The 21,693-nt window shown below is 42.1% G+C and overlaps 1 protein-coding gene across 1 annotated transcript in view; it reads left to right on the top strand.

Annotated features, from left to right (window-relative positions):
* The window catches only part of LOC144504594 (retinol dehydrogenase 13-like), a 96,430-nt gene that overhangs the window by 57,916 nt on the left and 16,821 nt on the right, over positions 1-21,693 (top strand). The window contains exons 2-5 of the mRNA XM_078230186.1: positions 3,308-3,426; positions 13,105-13,260; positions 15,471-15,575; positions 18,204-18,416. Of these exons, the coding sequence (XP_078086312.1) occupies positions 3,308-3,426; positions 13,105-13,260; positions 15,471-15,575; positions 18,204-18,416 (593 nt within the window). The remainder of the gene's footprint in view (positions 1-3,307; positions 3,427-13,104; positions 13,261-15,470; positions 15,576-18,203; positions 18,417-21,693) is intronic.

The following is a 21,693-nucleotide window of genomic DNA, read 5'->3' as shown; positions in this document are numbered from 1 at the left end:
ACAAGTTGAGTGAGTGGGAAAATGATTGGCAGATGCAGTATAGTTTGGATAAATGTGAGGTTATCCAATTTGGTAGCAAAAATAGGCAGAATATTATCTGAATGGCTATAAATTAAGAGAGCGGAATGTGCAACGAGACCTGGGTATCTTCATACACCATTTGATGAAGGTAAGTTTACAGATGCAGCAGGCAGTAAAAAAGGCAAATGACATGTTGGCCTTAGCAAGGGGATATCTTGATACAATTATACATGGCCTTGGTGAGGCCCCACCTGGAATATTGTGTGCAGTTTTGGTCTCCTTATCTGAGGAAGGATGTTCTTGCTCTAGAGGGAGTGCAGGGAAAGTTTACCAGACTGATTCCTGGGATGGCAGGACTGATGTGTAAGGAAAGATTGAGTCAGCTAGGAATATCTTTGCTGGAGTTCAGAAGAATGAGGGGGAATCTCATAGAAACCTCTCAAATTCTATCAGGACTAGACAGGATAGATGCAAGAAGGATGTTCCCAATGGTGGGAGTGTCCAGAACCAGGGCTTATAGGCTGAAGATACAGGGTAGACAGTTTAGGACAAAAATGAGGAGAATTTTCCTCACCCAGACAGTGGTCAACCTATGGAATTCGCTACCACAAAAAGTAATTGAGGCAAAAACATTGTATGTTTTCAAGAGACAGTAAGCTATGCCACTTGAAGCGAAGGGGATCAAAGGGTATAGGGGGAGCGGGGGTGGGGGGGGGGCGGCAGGGGTAAGACAGGATCAGGCTACTGAGGTGGATAATCAGCCATAATCGTAATGAATGGTGGATCAGGCTAGAAGGTCCAAATGGCCGCCGCCACCTCCTATTTTTTATGTTTCTAAGTGGTTGCATCATTCATAAAGGATTTGATTTATTATTGTCACATGTATTAACATACAGTGAAAAGTATTGTTTCTTGCGTGCTATACAGCCAAAACATACCGTTCACAGAGAAGGAAACGAGAGAGTGCAGAATGTAGTGTTACAGTCGTAGCTAGGTTGTAGAGAAAGATCAACTTAATGCAAGGTAAGTCCATTCAAAGATCTGACAGCAGCAGGGAAGAAGCTGTTCTTGAGTCGGTTGGTACGTGACCTCAGACTTTTGTATCTTTTTCCCAAAGGAAGAAGGTGGAAGAGAGAATGTCCGGGGTGTGTGGGGTCCTTAATTATGCTGGCTGCTTTGCCGAGGCAGCGGGAAGTGTAGACGGAGTCAATGGATAGGAGGCTGGTTTGCGTGATGGATTGGGCTCCATTCACGACCTTTTGTAGTGCCTTGCAGTCTTGGGCAGAGCAGGAGCCATACCAAGCTGTGAGCTTTCTATGGTGCATCTGTAAAAGTTGGTGAGAGTCGTAACTGACATACCAAATTTCCTTAGTCTTCTGAAAAAGTTGGTGGGCTTTCTTAACTATAGTGTCGGCATGGGGGGACCAGGACAGGTTGTTGGTGATTTGGACACCTAAAAACTTGAAGCTCTTGACCCTTTCTACTTTGTCCCCGTTGATGTAGACAGGGACATGTTCTGCTTTAAGCTTCCTGAAGTCGATGACAATCTCCTTCGTTCTGTTGACATTGAGGAAGAGATTATTGTTGCCGCACCAGTTCACCAGATTCTCTATCTCATTCCTGTAGTCCATCTCGTCATTGTTTGAGATCCGACCACTACAGTGGTGTCGTCAGCAAACTTGAAAATTGAATTGGAGGGGTATTTGCCCACACAATCATAGTTAGTGAGAATGAAAATATAGCTTGTGAAAATCAAAAAGTAGCCTTTCAGAAAATCTCAAGAAGAGTGCTTGAGTTTTGATCCCTGGTGGAAACTCTGTTCTCACTTACTACCCTTCTTATGCAGAGGTGTAATGTGGCTCATAACTAAAATTGAAGCTGGGAACTTCTGACCTGTTTTTGCTAGTTACTATGCTGGGCTGTACTTTCACCCACTAAGCCATTGGGGAATCGTATTGAAACCTTTTTAAAGGGCCACTCTTTGTGATGCAGTAGAGATAAGAAGATACCTGGTTGACTTGACAGGGAAAATTGTCTGGAAGTGTGGTTCTTCAGTAATGCCTACTGTTGGGCACTGAGAAGAGTACGGGGTAATTGAAGCTGTGAGGCTATCTGCAGTCACCCACTAATTCTATCAAACCAGAGTCTAAGGATCAGTGCAAAATATAGCAAATTGAGAAAATTAAATTTGAGGCACATTTTAGTTCAAGGTGTTTTAACGGTTTGAAGATTGTTATTTTTTTATGCATCAGTGCGAGGATTATTAGGTCTGGGTAATGGAGTTCTTCCCAGTTCATGCACCAGAGTCCGCTGTGGATAAGGGAACTTGGTATCAGCATAAGACAATTGAACTCAACCCATTTCAGGCACTAGGGTCTGCACTGGGTCATGGAACATTCCCATTTCAGGTGCACAGCTAGATGCAAAATTTACTCTACACTATCCAAACAGCTTGCTTCAGTCCCATTGAATCTATTTCTGGCCTTTCCAATTGCAACTACTAACTGGTGCTACAAGTCTGCAAATTGTTAGAATTTGAATAGATGTATTTTAGAGGCACAGGAAGCTGTGCACACTTGTCTTACGTTGTCAAGCTTGTGCCTGTATGTTATAAAAGTCAATACAAAAACAGAAAATGCTGGAAAATCTCAACAGGTTTGACAGCATCTGTGGAGAGAGAACAAAGCTAATGTTTCAAGTCTGGGTGACTCTTCAAAGAGCAGATGCTGTCATACCTGCTGAGATTTTCCAGCATTTTATGTTTTTGTTTTGGATTCCAGCATCTGCAGTAATTTGATTTTTATGGTATAAAAGTCAGCTGTGGCTCACCGGTAGGACTCTTACCTCTGAATCTCTGGGTTTGAGTCCCATTCCTGACCTTGAGCAAAAGAATCAAGGTTGACACTCCAGTGCAGAACTGAGGGAATGCTGCACTTTTGGAGGTGCCATGGATGAGAGGTAAACCTGTGTGCCATCTACTCTCTCAGATGGGCATAAAAGATTCCATGACACTATATAAAGAAGATCAGAGAAGTTATTCCTGTGTCCGGGTCAATGTTTGTCCTTAAAATACATCACCAAAAGCAGATAATTTGGTGGTTAACACGTTGCTGTTGTGGAAGTTTGCTGTGCACAAATGGCTGCACTGTTTCCTCCAGTACAGCAGTGACTACACTTCAAATGGTGTAAAGCATTTTGAGATATCCTGTGATGGTGAAAAGTGTTTATAAATGCAAGTCTTTTTTTTCTTATTCACTGGTTCTGAATAATTTAATTTACTTTTTAGAGACTATGCGACTGGTGGAACTTGTCCGAGTAAAGCAACTGTGTCGGGAAAGACTATAATCATAACAGGAGCAAACACTGGTATTGGAAAAGAAACTGCTCGAGAACTGGCCAGAAGAGGTAAACATGATGTGGAGATGCCGGCGTTGGACTGGGGTAAACACAGTAAGAAGTCCAACAGGTTTATTTGCTACCAAATAAACCTGTTGGACTTTAACCTGGTGTTGTAAGACTTCTTACAGAAGAGGTAAAGTCAGAGGGCAGGGGAGGAATCCTTGAATCACTGTCGATGCCATTGTCCTGAATGGCTATCTGCAATGTCATTGTTAAGATGATTTATTAATCAATGGCCTGTAGTCAAACTTGTACAACTTGGCATGCAAATTTTTTCAGTCTGAATCCTCAATATTAACAGAGATGCATAGAAGTTACAACACAGACAACATATTTGGCCCAAGTCGACTAAGTATTTAAATAAAAGCAAAATTTTGTGGATGTTGGAAATCTTAAATAAAAACAGAGTGCTATAAATACTCAGGTCTGGCAGTGTCGGTGAGTTAACATATTGCATCAAATGTGACTCCCCTTCAGACCCACTTTGTTCCCATAATCTTTTTTCCCTTTTCTCCATTCACCTATCCAATTGAATGTTGGTGTCTCTGTCTCAACCACTAATCTATGGAGTGAACTCATAACTCGTTATGAAAAGATGTTTCTCTTGCCCTTTGTTCTAAATCCCTTGCATTTACTTTTGCAATTTATTGCCCTCATTCTCGACCCGACAACAACTAGAAACCATCCACTCCTACCTACAAAAGCAAAATGCTGTGGTGCTGGAAATCTGCAATAGAAACAGCAAATGTTGGAAATACTCAGCAGGTCTGGCAGCATCTGTGGAGAGAGAACAAAATTAATGGACTGAATTTAACCGATAACAGGGAAGTCCCACCACTGGGGCTAGAAGTTGGATGCAACTTTGATCAGCTGGTGGGTCCTGAAGAGGTTTATTGATTTTTGACGACTAGTTAGGAGGTCGCTGACCGGGATTGCTATCCAATCAAGGGCAGCGGCCTGCTCTTGAGCTCCCAATCCAAACTGAATAGAAACATAGAAAAACTACAGCACAAAACAGGCCCTTTGGCCCCACAAGTTGAGCCGAACATATCCCTACCTTTTAGGCCTACCTATAACCCTCCATCCTATTAAGTCCCATGTACTCATCCAGGAGTCTCTTAAAAGACCCTATTGAGTTTGCCTCCACCACTGACGGCTGCCGATTCCACTCGCCCACCACCCTGTGTGTGAAAAACTTCCCCCTAACATTTCCCCTGTACCTACCCCCCAGCACCTTAAACCTGTGTCCTCTCGTAGCAGCCATTTCCACCCTGGGGAAAAAGCCTCTGAGAGTCCACCCGATCTATGCCTCTCAACATCTTTTATACCTCTATTAGGTCTCCTCTCATCCTACGTCTCCAAGGAGAAAAGACCGAGCTCCCTCAGCCTATCCTCAAGGCATGCCACTCAATCCAGGCAACATCCTTGTAAATCTCCTCTGCACCCTTTCAATCTTTTCCATATCCTTCCTGTAATGAGGCGACCAGAACTGAGCACAGTACTCCAAGTGGGGTCTGACGAGGGTCTTGTATAGCTGCATCATTATCCCTGGACTCCTAAACGCAATCCCTCGATTGATAACATATGCTAGCAACTTGGCAGCATCACTGCTAATGGTGGCTCCTGCTGTGGCTGTGTCACCAGGGAAGGGATGCCTCTATAATAGAACACCTTCAAAGACAGGTGGGTTGGGTTGAGTTGGGGAACAGAGATAAAGTGACGAGGCCAACCTTGCACTGTTATTGCAAAGGCAGCCATTACTCTAGGAGACCCCTTCATGAGCCATGGGGTGTCAGTAAAGAAGGACCATGCACAATCCCACTGGAAGGCCTCGAGGTTTCACCCAGTGTTATAGTGTCATGGAGATATACAGCACGGAAACAGGCTCTTCGGCCTAAATCATCCATGCCGACCAGGTTTCCTAAATTGATCTAATCCCATTTGCCTGCATTTGGTTCACATCCCTCTAAATCTTTCCCATCCATGTACCTGTCCAAGTGTATTTTAAATGTTGTAATTGTACCCATCTCTACCATCTCGGGCAGCTCATTCCATATACGCACCAACTTACGTGTGAAAATATTGCTCCTGGGGTCCTTTTAAATCTTTTCACTCTCACCTTAAATCTATGCCCTCCAGTTTTGGACTCCCCAACCCTGGTGAAAAGACTTTGGCTATCACCTTATCTATGCCTCTCATAATTTTGTAACCTCTATAAGGTCACCCCTCATCCTCCTGCAGTCCAGGGAACAAAAGTCCCAGCCTCTCCTTATAATTCAAATCTTCCAGCCCCGGTAACATTCTAGTAAGTTTTTTTTGCACTGTTTAATAACATCCTTTCTACAGCAGGGTGACCAAAATTGTACACAGTACTCCAAATGTGGCCTTACTAATGTCTTGTACAGTTGTAACAATGTCCTGTACTCATTGTTCTGACCGATGAAGGGAAGTATGCCAAACACTGCCTTCACCACCCTGTCTACCCTGTGACGCCACTTTTTCAAGAAACTATGTACCTGTACCCCTAGGACTCTGTTCAATGACACTCCCCAGGGCCCTACTATTAACTTTGTAAATCCTGCCCTGGTTTGTCTTACCAAAATGCAACACCTCACGTTTATCTGAATTAAACTCCATCTGTCATACCTCAGCCCACTGGCCCAGTTGATCAAGATCCCGTTGTAGCCTGAGATAATCTTCTGCACCATCGTCTGCAAACTTACTAACCATGCCTCCTATATTCTCATCCAAATCGTGTATATAAATGACAAACGACAGTGGTCCCAGCAGCAATCCTGGTGGCACACCATTGGTCACAGGCCTCCAGTCTGAAAAACAACCCTCTACCACCACCCTCTGTCTCCTACCAGCAAGCCAATTTTGTATCCAATTGGCTAGTTCTCCCTGGGCCCTCCTGGAAGGGCAACAGACTCACCGACGCAGGTAAAATGCTCATTGTGTTTGGAACTAGCCTTAATTGGCTACTCCATTGGCCTTCCAGCAGGCATTCAGGCTACCAACTTTCCCTGCTGCTGGTAAAATGCCATGATGTGAAGATATCAGGCTCCCCTTGCTTTTTGACAGCCCTTGCACTCCGAAAGAGCTCAGAAAATTCAGCTCAACATTTCAGATAAATGACCGTTTGTCAGAACTGCCCTGATTCAGGTTATTGACCTGAAACATTAACTCTTTTTTTCTCTCCTCATAGATGCTGCCAGGCCTGCTGAGTACTTTCAGCATTTCATGCTCCTCTTTTGTGTTTCCCGATTTCTGCATTTGCAACACCCGATATATTCCAGTCATAAGAGGTTGATTTTGAACAAATTGGAAGTAAGGTGTTAAGTCATTAATTATTTTAACACAAGAGGCTCTGATTTTTACAGGAAGACAAGGAAGTAGTAGGTGAGACTGAAACCAGCTGAAGAACACGCAAGACTGAGTATGGGGCAGTCCTGTCAATTTTCATGGCAGAATCTCATTGCATCTTATCGACTTGCTTTCCATCTAGCAGCTAAACAAATCGATAGTCTGGCCAGCAGGCAGGAAACCAGAGCTGGGTACACTTGGGAATAGTCTCCAGCGGAAGAAATTGGCATTTGGAAGGAGAAGGGATGTCAGCAATTGGGAGGGAAGGGAAGTTCAGCCAATTGAGGGGTTGACCTCCAGTGTGCTATCTGGTTGGGTGTAGCAAAGTCACAGTCAGGTGAGCTGTTGGGGTTGAGGGAAGGGGGCTGGAGATCAGGGCTGGGGAGGCTGAAGACTCCCTTGAGGGAATTTAGGTTGTGTTCTCTTGTACCTCCTGGTTCACAAGGAGTACTGAAAAAGTCACTCACTTTAGGGAATCACCAGCGCTCTCCACCATTTAACTGCCAAGTTTCCTAAGCCCAGGATGGCAACGCAGCAAAAGGTGATTTCAAATCAGTTTTCCAATTGCACTATAGAAGTCCAATTTAACAATATTAAAGTCCTGCTTCTCCATGATAGAAACTTGAAGGGCTCCACATCTACCACTCTAAAATTGCCGATGGGAGTTTTCATTGGAGTCGGGCTCCATAACTAATTCCCTATCCTCAACCTTTCCCGCCCCATCACGGGGGTTTAATGTCAAGGCTGGAGTTTGCAACAATCAAAAGCTTTGGATTTTGCCATGCAGAATTGTCTTGTTCACTTGATGTGCAATAAGATTTCAGTCATAGCTTGAAATAAGAGTGCATAGATTGATTATCTTCTACCCCTAGGAATGCTAACTTTATATTTTCAAAAGAATCTGTGAAAGCTAGTATACCTGACAAGATAATCCCTTTTGGGAAGAATGAGATAAATTAATGCTTTACAAGGAATAACAGCAAAGATAATAATTGGACTATGCTTGCAGATGCAAGGAAATTCACAGCTGTAAAATCTCTCAGAACTGGTATTTTGACTGGTCTCTTATTTTCAGTGTTTAATCATGTAACCAGATAGCAGTCGTTATTGCAGTTACTTGCAAAAAATCTTATTCAATAAAAAAGTTGTAGGCTCACTTCCATCTGATCATATATTGTGCTGCAATCCTTTTAATTTAGCAAATGATATGGTGTTAGAAGTAGCCAACATGACATTTTAATTGATATCTATTAACAATGAGATGTCAAAGCCAAAAGTGAATAAATATGACTCTAATGCTGTAGTTGGACCTGTTACTAGTTTATTGTATAATTTGAGTGGTCGAATGTGGATTGCCCATATTATTTCTAAACAAGTAAATTCCTGTTATTATCTGAGGTGGTAACAAACAACAGGCATTAGGGGAGAAGAACTTGTGGTCAATAGTAAGTCAGCACACATGGTTCTTGCATTCTTTAAGTGAGCAGCTCAACATCAATGTGTATAGGCACCCTGCTCAAATGTCCCCCAGTTTATTACAGTTGCACTTTCAAAATCCCAGTTGTCTAGTCTTTGGCCCTCCGTTCACTACTACATTTCTGTCGTTACTGATTTGCTCAACTGTATCTTTACCTCTATCTTTGATATCCTAGTTTCAAAGATGTGCGGGTTAGGTTGACTGGCCATGTTAAATTGACCCTAGTGTCAGGGGGATTAACAGGGAAAATGTACCGGGTTACGGGAATAGGGCCTGGGTGGGATTGTGGTCGGTACAGACTCAATGGACCGAATAGCCTCCTTCTGTACTGCAGGGATCCTATGATTCTAATAAAACTCTCTCTCTGGCCGTTTCTCCGATACAGCCTGCACTTCTGCTCTCCAAGTCCAAGGGACACAGACTTGAAAGGATATGGCAGACAATTTGTTTAGCGATTCACTACCCAGGTCATCCTGGAATGCAAAAATAACCCCAGGCTATTTTACTGCAAATTATCTTCTTAAACCCTTCTCCCCTGTCTTGTCCACACTTGCCTCCAACAATGCGTGTGGGTCTCATGGACTTCTTTGTCACTAACATTGAGATCATTCAATCAGCTGCCTGTGCTGTGTCCCTCCCTTCCACTGGCCTAAACTTCCTCTAAAGTTTACCCCTGTCCTGACCCTGAACTTGCATCTTTCTCTTCCATCTCCCCTTATGCCCTCTCTGAGCTCATCGTGTCCCCAAGATCCACCTCCTGATCCCATAATCCTCTTCCCATTAAACCGCTGATCAATCAGCTTTTCCCCCCAGGTCCCATGTTAGCTGATATTGTTAGTTCTCTCTTCAGGTGTTGTCCCTTTCTCCTTTCAAATATTCCATTATCAGACCTCTCCTCAAAAAAAAAACCCTGGACCCTCCATCCTTACAAGCTGCTACCCCATCTCCAACCTCCCTTCACTCTCCAAACTCTTGAACATTTTTGTTGTCCCCTAATTCATGGCAATCTTTCCTGGAACTCCATCTTTGAATTCTTCCAGGTTAGGTTTATGCCCCTGCTTCAGTAATGCCCAGTGAAGCAGTTGAGGCTACCTCATTAAATAACATAGAACAGTACAGCACAGGACAGGCCCTTCGGCCCACGATGTTGTGCCGAGCTTTATCTGAAAAGAAGATCAAGCTATCCCACTCCCTATCATCCTGGTGTGCTCCATGTGCCTATCCAATAACCGCTTAAATGTTCCTAAAGTGTTTGACTCCACTATCACTGCAGGCAGTCCATTCCACACCCCAACCACTCTCTGCGTAAAGAACCTACCTCTGATATCCTTCCTATATCTCCCACCACGAAATCTATAGTTATGCCCCCTTGTAATAGCTCCATCCACCCGAGGAAATAGTCTTTGAACATTCACTCTATCTATCCCCTTCATCATTTTATAAACCTCTATTAAGTCTCCCCTCGGCCTCCTCTGCTCCAGAGAGAACAGCCCTAGCTCCCTCAACCTTTCCTCCTAAGACCTACCCTCCAAACCAGGCAGCATCCTGGTAAATCTCCTCTGCACTCTTTCCAGCGCTTCCACATCCTTCTTATAGTGAGGTGACCAGAATTGCACACAATATTCCAAATGTGGTCTCACCAAGGTCCTGTACAGTTGCAGCATAACCCCACGGCTCTTAAACTCCAACCCCCTGTTAATAAAAGCTAACACACTATAGGCCTTCTTCACAGCTCTATCCACTTGAGTGGCAACCTTTAGAGATCTGTGGATATGGACCCCAAGATCTCTCTGTTCCTCCAGTCTTCAGAACCCTACCTTTGACCCTGTAATCCACATTTAAATTAGTCCTACCAAATTGAATCATCTCACATTTATCAGGGTTAAACTCCATTTGCCATTTTTCAGCCCAGCTTTGTATCCTATCTATGTCTCTTTGCAGCCTACAACAGCCCTCCACCTCATCCACTACTCCACCAACCTTGGTGTCATCAGCAAATTTACTGATCCACCCTTCAGCCCCCTCCTCTAGGTCATTAATAAAAATCACAAATAGCAGAGGACCAAGCACTGATTCCTGCGGCACTCCGCTAGCAACCTGCCTCCAGTCCGAAAATTTTCCATCCACCACCACCCTCTGTCTTCGATCAGATAGCCAGTTACCTATCCAATCGGCCAACTTTCCCTCTATCCCACACCACCTTACTTTCATCATAAGCCGACCATGGGGGACCTTATCAAATGCCTTACTAAAATCCATGTATATGACATCAACTGCCCTACCTTCATCAACACACTTAGTTACCTCCTCAAAAAATTCTGTCAAATTTGTGAGGCACGACTTGCCCTTCACTAATCCGTGCTGACTATCCTGGATTAATCCGCATCTTTCTAAATGGTCGTAAATCCCATCCCTAAGGACCTTTTCCATCAACTTTCCATCAACTTACCAACCACCGAAGTAAGACTAACCGGCCTATAATTACCAGGGTCATTTCTATTCCCTTTCTTAAACAGAGGAACAACATTCGCCACTCTCCAGTCCTCTGGCACCATCCCCGTGGACAGCGAGGACCCAAAGATCAAAGCCAAAGGCCCTGCAATCTCATCCCTTGCCTCCCAAAGAATCCTAGGATATATTTCATCAGGCCCAGGGGACTTATCGACCTTCAGTTTATTCAAAACTGCTAGTACATCCTCCCTCCGAACATCTACTTCCTCCAGCCTATTAGCCTGTAACCCCTTCTCTTCCTCAAAAACATGGCCCCTCTCCTTGGTGAACACTGAAGAAAAGTATTCATTCATCACCTCTCCTATCTCTACTGACTCCATACACAAGTTCCCACTACTGTCCTTGACCGGCCCTAACTTCACCCTGGTCATTCTTTTATTCCTCACATAAGAGTAAAAAGCCTTAGGGTTTTCCTTGATCTGACCCGCCAAAGTCTTCTCATGCCCCCTCCTAAGCTCATTCCTTGCTAACTTGTAACCCTCAATCGAGCCATCTGAACCTTGTTTCTTCATCCCTACATAAGCTTCCCTCTTCCTTTTCACAAGACATTCCACCTCGTTTGTGAACCATGGTTCCCTCACTCGGCCATTTCCTCCCTGCCTGACAGGGACATACCTATCAAGGACACACAGTATTTGTTCCTAGAAAAAGTTCCACTTTTCATTAGTGCCTTTCCCTGACAGTTTCTGTTCCCATCTTATGCCCCCTAATTCTTGCCTAATCGCATCATAATTACCTCTTCCCCCAATTATAAACCTTGCCCTGCCGTATGGCCCTATCCCTCTCCATTGCAATAACAAAAGACACCGAATTGTGGTCACTATCTCCAAAGTGCTTTCCCACAACCAAATCTAACACTTGGCCCGGCGCATTTCCCAGTACCAAATCCAATATGGCCCCACCTCTTGTCTACATGTTCTACCTGTAAACTTGAACGTATCTATAAATTTGCCCATCTCCTTACTTGCACCATATCCCATTCACCCACCACCCCAATGCTCACTGACTTACATTAGTTCCCAATCAAACAATGTCTAATTCCAAAATTCACATCCTTGTTTTCAAATCAGTCTTTGACCTCACCTCTTCTCATTTCTGTGTTCTTTGTTGGCCATGCTTTCAGCTGCCTAGACCCTAACCTCTGGGGTACCATCCCTACAGCTCTCCTCTCAATTTTGCTTTCCTCTTTTAAGATGTTTCTTAAAACCTGGCTCTTTGACCAACCTTTTGATCATATGGCATAATCTTACCTTCTGTTGCTTTATTTTTGATGATGCTCTTGTGAAATGCCTTGAGATTTTTTGTTACATTAAAGACATAATATAATCATATATTGTTGTGCTGGAGTGAGGCTAAGCTGGTCTTCTGAATGGGGAATGAAAATCGGAGAATGTCTGGCTGATTGCTGCCTTAGTCCACTGAGTGACAGGTGAAATGGTATTAGTCTGGGAACAGAATGTCTGCATTCTTGGCAATGGAATCAGGAGTCTAGGCCACTTTGAAGTAGTATGAAATTTTTGTGGGTATTGATATTGCCCAGTACAGCACTAAACCTTAGAAGTCAGAAGGCTCAAGATCTGTGTTCAGTTATCAGTGGACTCCAGTGTGGCCTCGCTTGAGCGAGACCGAAAATTCCAGTCCGAGGTCGACAGACATTTCCATTGTCCGCCCCTCACCCGCTCTGATTCAGTGGTGGGCGGGATGGTAGAATTCTTTCACTGCTGATGTACTGTGACTCTGTGATGTACTGGTGTGTGCTATACACAGGTTGAGCTGCAGCAACTTGCTACTACTACTTTGATATCTCCAATCCCTCCAATCAAGGATAACAAGGGAAGCAGGTTTATAAGAATGCTATGCGGTTTAAGTTGTCATTTGTCACTGGCTATCTTGATTTGACATGTATAATTTTTCCTTCATGGTCACTGGGTCAGAACCCATACCTAACAGCATTATTGGAATACCTTTACCACAAACTACAATACTTCAAGAAAAAGTTCCACTACTATCATATTGGGGAAACAAGTGGTGGGCAATAAATGCCAGCTTTGCCAGAAGCACCACATCCCCGGAATGAACTTTAAAAATCCTATTTGAAAACACGTAGATGTCAGGTGAGATGAAAATTGAACTTACCAATAATAGTAACAACCCAGTTGCCTGCCAACACTCACTGTTTAGACCTGTGCATGAAGAACTTCAAGTGAAGTAATGTGGTTGTTGGGGTCTGCGAAATCTTAAGCCAGTAGGAGTTGGCACTTCTAGGAGAATGGAAGTGATAATGAGCAAGGGTTGGAAAATTATATTAAAATCCTTTTCACACTGTGTAGGTGGCAGAATTATAATGGCATGTCGGAATATGGAGAAATGTGAAGCAGCAGCTCGAGAAATTAGAGGTGAAACCCTGAGTCGTCATGTATATGCCAGGCACCTTAACCTTGCATCACTTAAATCGATTCAAGAGTTTGCCAACAAAATAACTGAAGGTAAAACATTGGTTCCTTCCATCAACCATTTGTGCCTGGTTCAGACTAAATTACAGTAAGTCACTTATTTTCTAACCAGGTTGATTTAATTTGTTATTTTTGGAGGAAAAATGTTTGCCTTTTATCCACTCAACAAAATTACAAAATAACTGATGTAAAATTAAAATTGAGAAAACAATAGTTTATATAGTTACTGGGTGAAAAAAGTTTAAGAATCATGCAAACTTGCAAGACAGAGTCTATTTGTCATGCACGTGCCAGTCCTTTTGAAAGAGCTATCGATTAGCCCCACGTCCTTGTTCTTTCCCCATAATCTTGCAATTTGCCCTCCATGGAGCATCATTTTTAAAAGTTATTATCAAACCTGTTTCTACCACCCTTTCAGGCAGTGCAGTCCAGATCATAATTCCTGTTCCTTGAATCTGTTTCCTTTGGTTAATGATCCTTCTATAAGTGGAAGCAATTTCTCATTTCTAATTTGAATATCTTTGTTAAATCTCCCCTCCCTGCTTGAGGGATAATGATCCTGGTTTCTCTAGTCTCACCATATCGTTTACGTCCCTCATCTCCAATCCCATTCCAGTAAATCTCCTCTCCATCCTCTTCAAGCCCTTGATGTCCTTCTTAATATGTGGTGCCCAGAACTGAACCAATAATTTATAACAGTTTAACATAACTCCTGTGGTTTTGTACTCTCTCGACCTGATAAATTGGAGCCAGAAGGTCCTGGGCAGGAGGGGCACAATTTGCAGAAGAGAAATTTGGAAGCAAGAATTCCCAGTTTCTGCCATGTTTTGCAGGCTGGCTATTTTTTGGGCTGAAAGACAGCTGTGGACCAAATGATGGGCAAGTCCCACATAGGTGGGGAGGGAGGAATGAAGCAGTGGCCACTGAGGGTCACTACTGTATATTTTCCTCCAGTCTTATAAACAACCATTCACCACTACATTTTACTTTCTGACCCTTGATCAATTTTCTTTTTGCTCCTTGTAGTCACTGCCGCTTTAATCCCTTGTGTTTCAGTATTGCTAATGCAACTGTTCTGTGATGCTTTATAAAATGGCTCTTGAAAATTCATATACACAACCATATACACATCACACTCCTCAACGATTTGTGTTACTTTATAAAGTAAGTCGATCAAGTTAGTCAAATACAGTTCACCTTTAATCAATATTTACTGGCTGTCATAATCAATGTTTTTCAAAGTGACTGTTAAATTTATTCAGAATTATTGTCTATAAATGTTCCCCACCACCGAACCTTTAGTTACCTGCTTTATCCCCCTCCCTTTTTTGAACAGGATGTAACATGTTTAACCTTCAACTCTCTGGCACTATTTCCATATCAAAGGGGGATTGGAAAATTGTCGCCAGGGCCTCCACTATTTCTATTCTTACTTCCTTCAGCAACCTATTACACGTCCAATCTGGACTAAGTGACTTCTCTACTTTGAAACCCGCTAACGTTTTATTCATTTTATCCTGTCCAATTTTTATGTCTTCTCTTCCTATAGTGTGACATTAGCAGCATGCTCTTCTTTTGCCCATCAATCTGCTCTTCATTTCCTTTTTCAGTTCGCGTCTAAACTATTCTCTATTCCATTTGGTTCTGTTTTGAATGATGAACCTGACATTTATTGTAAGCCTCCTTTTTCTGTTTCATTTACTCTCTGTACCTTTAGCCATTCTAGCTTAGAATACCCTACTTTCCTCCCTCGTGGGAATGTTTTTAGTCTGTACACAAGAGATCTCCTCTTCGAAGGCCTCTCATTGCTCACTTATTGTTTTACCTGACAATCATTCATTCTGATCTAGGATTAGATCCCTTTTGAAATCACTGAATTTAGCACTCTTCCAGTTGAGTATTTTTATGCTTGATTGTCCCTTTTAATAACTAATGATATTGTGTTGTCTAAAATATGTTTATTATACAGAAGTAGTCCTCTGATTTTTTTTCTGTAAAGCATACATTGACTTCAATGTCAAACTTAACTACAACTGAACCTTCAAACAGTCCCATTATGGATTTCAATACAATAACTCCTTAGCTAATACACCAGGCTAATGTGAGGACTGATGGAAAAACTTGCAGCATCAGACTTTATATAGAATTGCTGTTGTTATCACATTTGTTCAGATTGCCTCGCATTAGCAATGAAAACTAAGTTTGCCTGAAATTCAAAACTCCTGTTATTTTTCTTCATTTAGAGGAAGAAAATATAAATGTGTTAATTAACAATGCTGGTATTATGCGATGTCCTTACTGGAAAACAGAAGATGGATTTGAAATGCAATTTGGTGTAAATCACCTTGGTAAGCTCTGTGAACATCTTTCAGCTTGCATGTGTTGATGAACTTTTCACTTTATTCCACATAAAATTGTTTGAGAGTGGGGGAAAAATTAATTGGTGATAACTTTAGCCTAACTTGCGTAGTAAGCAACTGATGGAATCAAATTGGCTTTGCTTTTTGTATTTGGTCATTTTTATTATCATTAGGTTAAAATTACTTCCCTTTACAATTGTGTTTTTTTTTCCCCCTCATTTTCTCTTGGAATGTGCCAGTGCTGTTCGCCACCTGAGAAGACAAACAAGCTCTGTCCTCTGCTGTTCTGTAATGAACCAGCAGAAGATGCACAAGATTAAGCGCAAAAATATTTTCTCCTCTCATTCACTCTCCTCAGCTTAGCTAATATCGGAAAGTCACTATAGAGAACTGTTGGCAGTTTCCTGTGGTTGGTTAGAATTCTACTTCTCTATTTGCATTTATGAGGAACTCAAACTCTTAAAATAAACTTGATCCTTAGTAAAAAGATATTTAAAAGGGCTTGATTTAAAAGAATTTAATAAGTTTGATCATGAAATGATGCTGTTGCGCACACATGCTGAAACCAGCGCAAGAAAGTAAATATAAGTTTATTTGTTCTGGAAAGCAATTTGCAATGCTGAGTCTAAGGTAATTCTAGGATAACAAGTTGTCATGTTCAAGTTCGTATTGTCCATCGACAAAATACACGTTTTCAAAATAACATCAGCCTTTTGGCTAAGATCAAGTGTAGTGTGGTCGACAGCCCATGGTCGGCCGCACTTGGTCGAGGTCATTAGGTTACACTGAAGTTTCATATGAAGCAATTTTTTAAAGCAGCATCTCGGCCTTTTGGCTAAGATGCAAATGAGCTCAAGTCTTGGAGGAGGAACCTCCCCCTTCTCCAATCAGCTTGGCTCATGTAGATCAGGCCCAGGACGGGGTGGTTTGGTCGCTCGCCCTGTCTTGTCAGCCTGGATCTGAAATGTCTCAACTTGTTGAGACTCTGAATTGGATTTGATTTGATTGAATTGGAAAAGTATTTAAAAAAATATGAAAAGAAAATGCAATTTGTTGATAGATTATGTTTAAGGCAGTGTCAAGTGCAGATGGAGTGTTCAAAGGAGCTGCATTATTACCAGTCATGGTACTAAACTTGAAAGGGTCTGAAAAATTTAAATGTGATGTACATTCATTTTTCAATTGAGTTGCAGAACACTTGCAAGCACATGCATGTTTAAAGACCATTTTCAATTTTTAAAATGATTGAAGTTTTGTGATGGTGAATTTGTTTAGTGAGAGTCTGAAGTTAAGCATGCATTGAAGGGACTGCAGGTGATACTGACTTGTTTTATCACTCGTGTTTGGGTGGCCTTTGCGTTGATGGGCCCCTTCTGAGTCAAATAATTGGCTAGGAAGGCAGATAAGATTACTATGTTTTTGGCAACTCTTAATGAAACCTCAGCATTGTCTGTAATAATTGGCATATTTCTCCGAGGTAACTCATTTTCACCCCCTCTTCCAGGCATTAATTAAATTTACTGTAGGATTGGAATGTGCCACCAAACCTCTGAAAATTTGTCAAAATGAATGTGGTTCTTGTGTGAGCCTAAGCATGAGGGCCAAAGGAGATATAGCCAAACCTGGTTCTGTCCTAGACAAGTGTTTCATGTCTAATGCAGCCCTGGGTGAGATTAGATCATGGATTGAACTTGGGCTCTCTGTTCTATGGGGCTGAAGGTTAGACTACAGCCTCTTACCCCTAAGCCATCAGGAAGCTCTTCCTGCCCCCACGGAGTGTTATCCATACATTTATTGTTTGGTGCTGTGTTCTCATTAGTAGCTGAGCGATCTCTGTCCAACCTGCTGTATAGGCCTTCTGGCCTTTTGGTATCAAACTGAATAGACATGGCGGTGAATTGGAGAAATTTCAAAAAACGTTTTCTTAGCTGCAGACATTTAATTGGGTGGTGCATTTGCATTTTCAAATTATTGACATGTTCTAATTTGGTGCAATAATCATATCTTTATCTTTAAGTTGCTTCCTTCAACTCAACTGAAATTTTGACTTCTTCCTGGCTAAGAGACACAGAATACACTTTGTTAAATCCTCCCAAAACTGTGCAATAGTATCAGGGCACAGAATGAATCAGCAGATAATAGTACCAAAATCCAAGAAGCAACTGTTTTGCAGTTTTGATCTTTTCAAAATCTGAGCCTATGCCTACAACCTACAGCATGTCTGAAAATCAAGAGGGAAAAAGCTGATAGTAACTGTAAAATGGGCCAGGTGTTAAACTCCAATGGCAGTTGGCAGTTTGGAAGAAGGTCTGACTTCTTCCAGAAAGACCTTTATTCCCAATGATATAAAACTCCAACCACCATTACACTTGTCTCGCCGTTTATATATGCTGTGATGTGTTTTAACCAATTTACCCACTATTACTAACTTACACTCCTTGACTGTTAACTATTTCTTACTCTAACACCAGGTACTGGAGTTGATAGAAAACTATTTGTTTGTGCTATTTTCTTTAAAGAGGTACAAGTAGTAAACTCAGCAGATGGATGCTTTTCATTCATTAAAACACTATTTTTAAAGCTTAGTGATGTTAGATGTATCTTCTTTTAATGTAGGTCATTTTTTGTTGACAAACCTGTTGCTTGAGAAGTTAAAGAACTCTGGAAATGGTCGCATCATAAATGTATCCTCACTAGCTCACAAAGTGGGGCAAATTGATTTCAATGATCTCAACTGGGAAAAGAAAAAATATGACACAAAGGCAGCATACTGTCAAAGTAAACTAGCAAACATATTGTTTACAAAGGAGTTGGCTGAAAGACTTCATGGTAAGTTGAGTTAAGCTAATCATGCTACTAAGATGCATGACATGCCGCGGTGTTTAAACCCCTCCGTTTTAATGGCTCATTGGATACACGCTCTGTCCAATTAAGACATCGGCCTTTGAGTAATAATTGGTTTTATTTAATTAACAGTATAACAGTGACATTTCTCTACACTCCTTGAATACATAAAAATAAAGATTATTTTTTACTCAATAGAAAAAGGAATGTAATCTCAATCTATCCCCCTGGCTCCTGCAACAACTTGTATAGCGTTTTGAACACAATAAAATATCCCAAGGCATTTCACAAAAGCACTATCAAACAACGTGTGATTCTGAGCCGCAGAGATATTAGGGCAAATTAGGTAGATTTTAAGGAATGTCTTAATGGAGAAAAGAGAGGTACAGTGGAGGAGAGGTTCATGGAGGGAATTCTGGAGTTTAGGCCGAAGCAGCTGAAGACACAGCCAACAATATTGGTAATTAAAATCGGGGATGTTCAGGAGGCTAGAAATAAGGGAGTGCAGTGCCTTGGAGCATGGTGGAGCTGCAGAAGATAAGAGATAGGGAAGTCTAAGGCCATGGAGAGATTTATAAACAATGATACATTGAGACGTTGTTTAACCAGCAAACTAAACTGGCACAGTAGCTTCCCCTTATTGCTATTAGCTGTCGGACACTAAATACTAATTGAATCCTGCCAATCTTGATCTGAGAGATGCAGTCTCTGACCAACACATTACATTTCTGTGGTGATTGTCCCTTTAAGGGCAACACTGCAGAAGAGAGTCACCTGGTTTGAAGGACCAATTGAACTGAGTGAATAATCCACCCCATGGGGTAGAGTCCTACCTTGAGCAGAAGACATCTAGGAGACATGCAAAAGACATGTTGGGCTATTGTGCTCATACTTATCAATTGCACTCATTTTTGGTATAGATGAGGTGGGAAAGGGTGAGGGAGAATCTGAGCAGAGTTGGGGGAATCAGAGCATAGCAGGGGGCTGTGGGAGAGGAGCCAGGGTGCCTGTGGTGTGGTGGGGTAGGGTGTCAGGGGAATTGCAAAAAGCATTTTAATCAACCAGCTAATAGTTTTGTGGGGAGATTAGCATTTGTAGGGCTGACTCCTAGATTTACACCTGTGATTATCAACCTTGACGTTTTGTGTGGCAGAACCTGTACAAGTTGAGGGCAACCTGGATCTTGCGTTCATGTCACACTATCTGTGACCCCTGCGACTTGCCTGGGCTTGCAAAATCTCACTAACTGTCCTGTCTGGAAACAATACACATCTCTTTAACCTGTGCTTAACCCTCTCTCCACTCACATTGTCTGTACCTTTAAGACTTGATTACCTGTAAAGACTCGCATTCCAACCATTATTTTGTAAATTGAGTTTGTGTCTTTATATGCTCTGTTTGTGAACAGAACTCCTGACGAAGGAGCAGTGCTCCGAAAGCTAGTGGCTTGTACTACCAAATAAACCTGTTGGACTTTAACCTGGTGTTGTGAGACTTCTTACTGTGCTTACCCCAGTCCAACGCCGGCATCTCCACATCAAGTTGAGAGCAAGCAGATAAAGTTTTCCCTACTGCTATAAAAACAGGAACAGTGGAACCATCAGCTTGGGTTTCTCTGGAGTCCTTTCAGTGAGACCACAACTTCCAGATTTCAGCACTCGCAGGAGGTTGCAATGCTATATAATCCCTCAAAAGTGGCAATCCTCTCAGTATTCACTACTATTGAGGAAGGAAAATCCGGCCCAATACTTTTTGGTCTACACATGATGATGGCACTTTAAACTTTTGGGAAAGCCAGTTTTGACATTTTAATTGTGAAATATAATCCATCACAGATTTTTGTCAATGAGCCAACACACTGCTTATTTGAGAGCACAGAGCAAAACACAGAATAATAGTGAGACTCGGAAGTGCGGTATTCAGAGAGAAAGAGTTGAAGTCATTAGTTTGGATTGCCACTTATGTGCTTCTCGAGCCTTGGACAACCTCTCGTGCAGGGAGTGTTGTCAGCTGTAGGAGCTTGAGCAGCTTTTGCTGGGCTCTAAGTTACTTGGATAGCATATTTCTGTAGGTGTAACCATGCAGCTTCACAGTGTGCAGGCAGAGAGAGAATGGGTGACTATCGGGTAGATAAGGACCAGGTAGATAATGCAAGGGCTCCCAAGCATCTTGCTCTCTAACCATTATTCAGTTTTAAATACTGGTGAGAGAAATGGTTCATCTTGGGATTATAGCCAGAGCCCAGTGGAAGGAGCCCAAGGGTAGGAGGAAGGTCAGAAAAGCAATAATGATAGGAGGTTCAATAGTTCATGGAAATACTTTTTTTTGCAGCTGCAGATGTAACTGCAGGATGGCATGTTGCCTCCCTGGTGCTAACATCAAGGATGTCACTAAGGCTGAAAAGCATTCTGAGGGGTGAAGGGTGAACAGTCAAAGAGCAAATTCAAAAATATTGGCAAGTAAAATCAGAAAGACCCAAAGATGTTTTACAACTACATAAAAGAGAAAAAGAACAATTCAAGAGAGTAGGGAAAGATTAAGGACCAAACGGGTAACTTGAATATGGAAGTGGAAGTTGTGGATATGGTTATTAGTGAATGTTTTGTGTCTGTTGTCACAAAAGAAGTGGAAGATGCACACATTGTAGTTGAGGAATGTGAAACATTGGATGGTATAAAGAGAGAGGAACTATTGCAATGTTTAATATGTTTGAAAGTGGATAAAGCACCGGAATGAAATTTATTCCCAGCTGCTAAGAGAAGCAAGGGAAGAAATAATGGAGGCTCTGACCATCCTTTTCTGACCCTCTCTGGCTACACATTTGATGCCGGAGGTCTGGTGAACTGCTAACATGGTACTGTTACTTAAAAAAGGTTAGGGTATGTTGAGTAATTACAGACCAGTCAGCCGAACCTCACTAGTGGGCAAATTATTGGAATAAATTCTGAGGGGCAGGATCAACCATCATTTAGAAAGGCACAGATTAATTAAGGTTAGTCAGTATGGATTTGTTAAGGGAAAGTCAAGGTTGACTAGTTTGATATTTTTGGAGGAGGTAACAAGGATGAAAGTAGTGCATTTGATGTATCCTGCATAGATTTTAAGAAGGCTTTTGACAAAGTCAACATGGCAGGTCAGCAAAGTAAGAGCCCGTGCTATCCAAGGAAAAGTGGCAAGTTGGATCCAAAATTGACTTAATGGCAGGAAGCAAAGGGATATGGTTAGCGAGTGTGTTTGTGGCTGGAAGGCTGTAATTCAGATT

The sequence above is a fragment of the Mustelus asterias genome, chromosome 15, assembly GCF_964213995.1.
Source record: "Mustelus asterias chromosome 15, sMusAst1.hap1.1, whole genome shotgun sequence".
Taxonomy (NCBI): Eukaryota; Metazoa; Chordata; class Chondrichthyes; order Carcharhiniformes; family Triakidae; genus Mustelus; species Mustelus asterias.
This window is presented reverse-complemented; position numbering and strand designations above follow the sequence as displayed.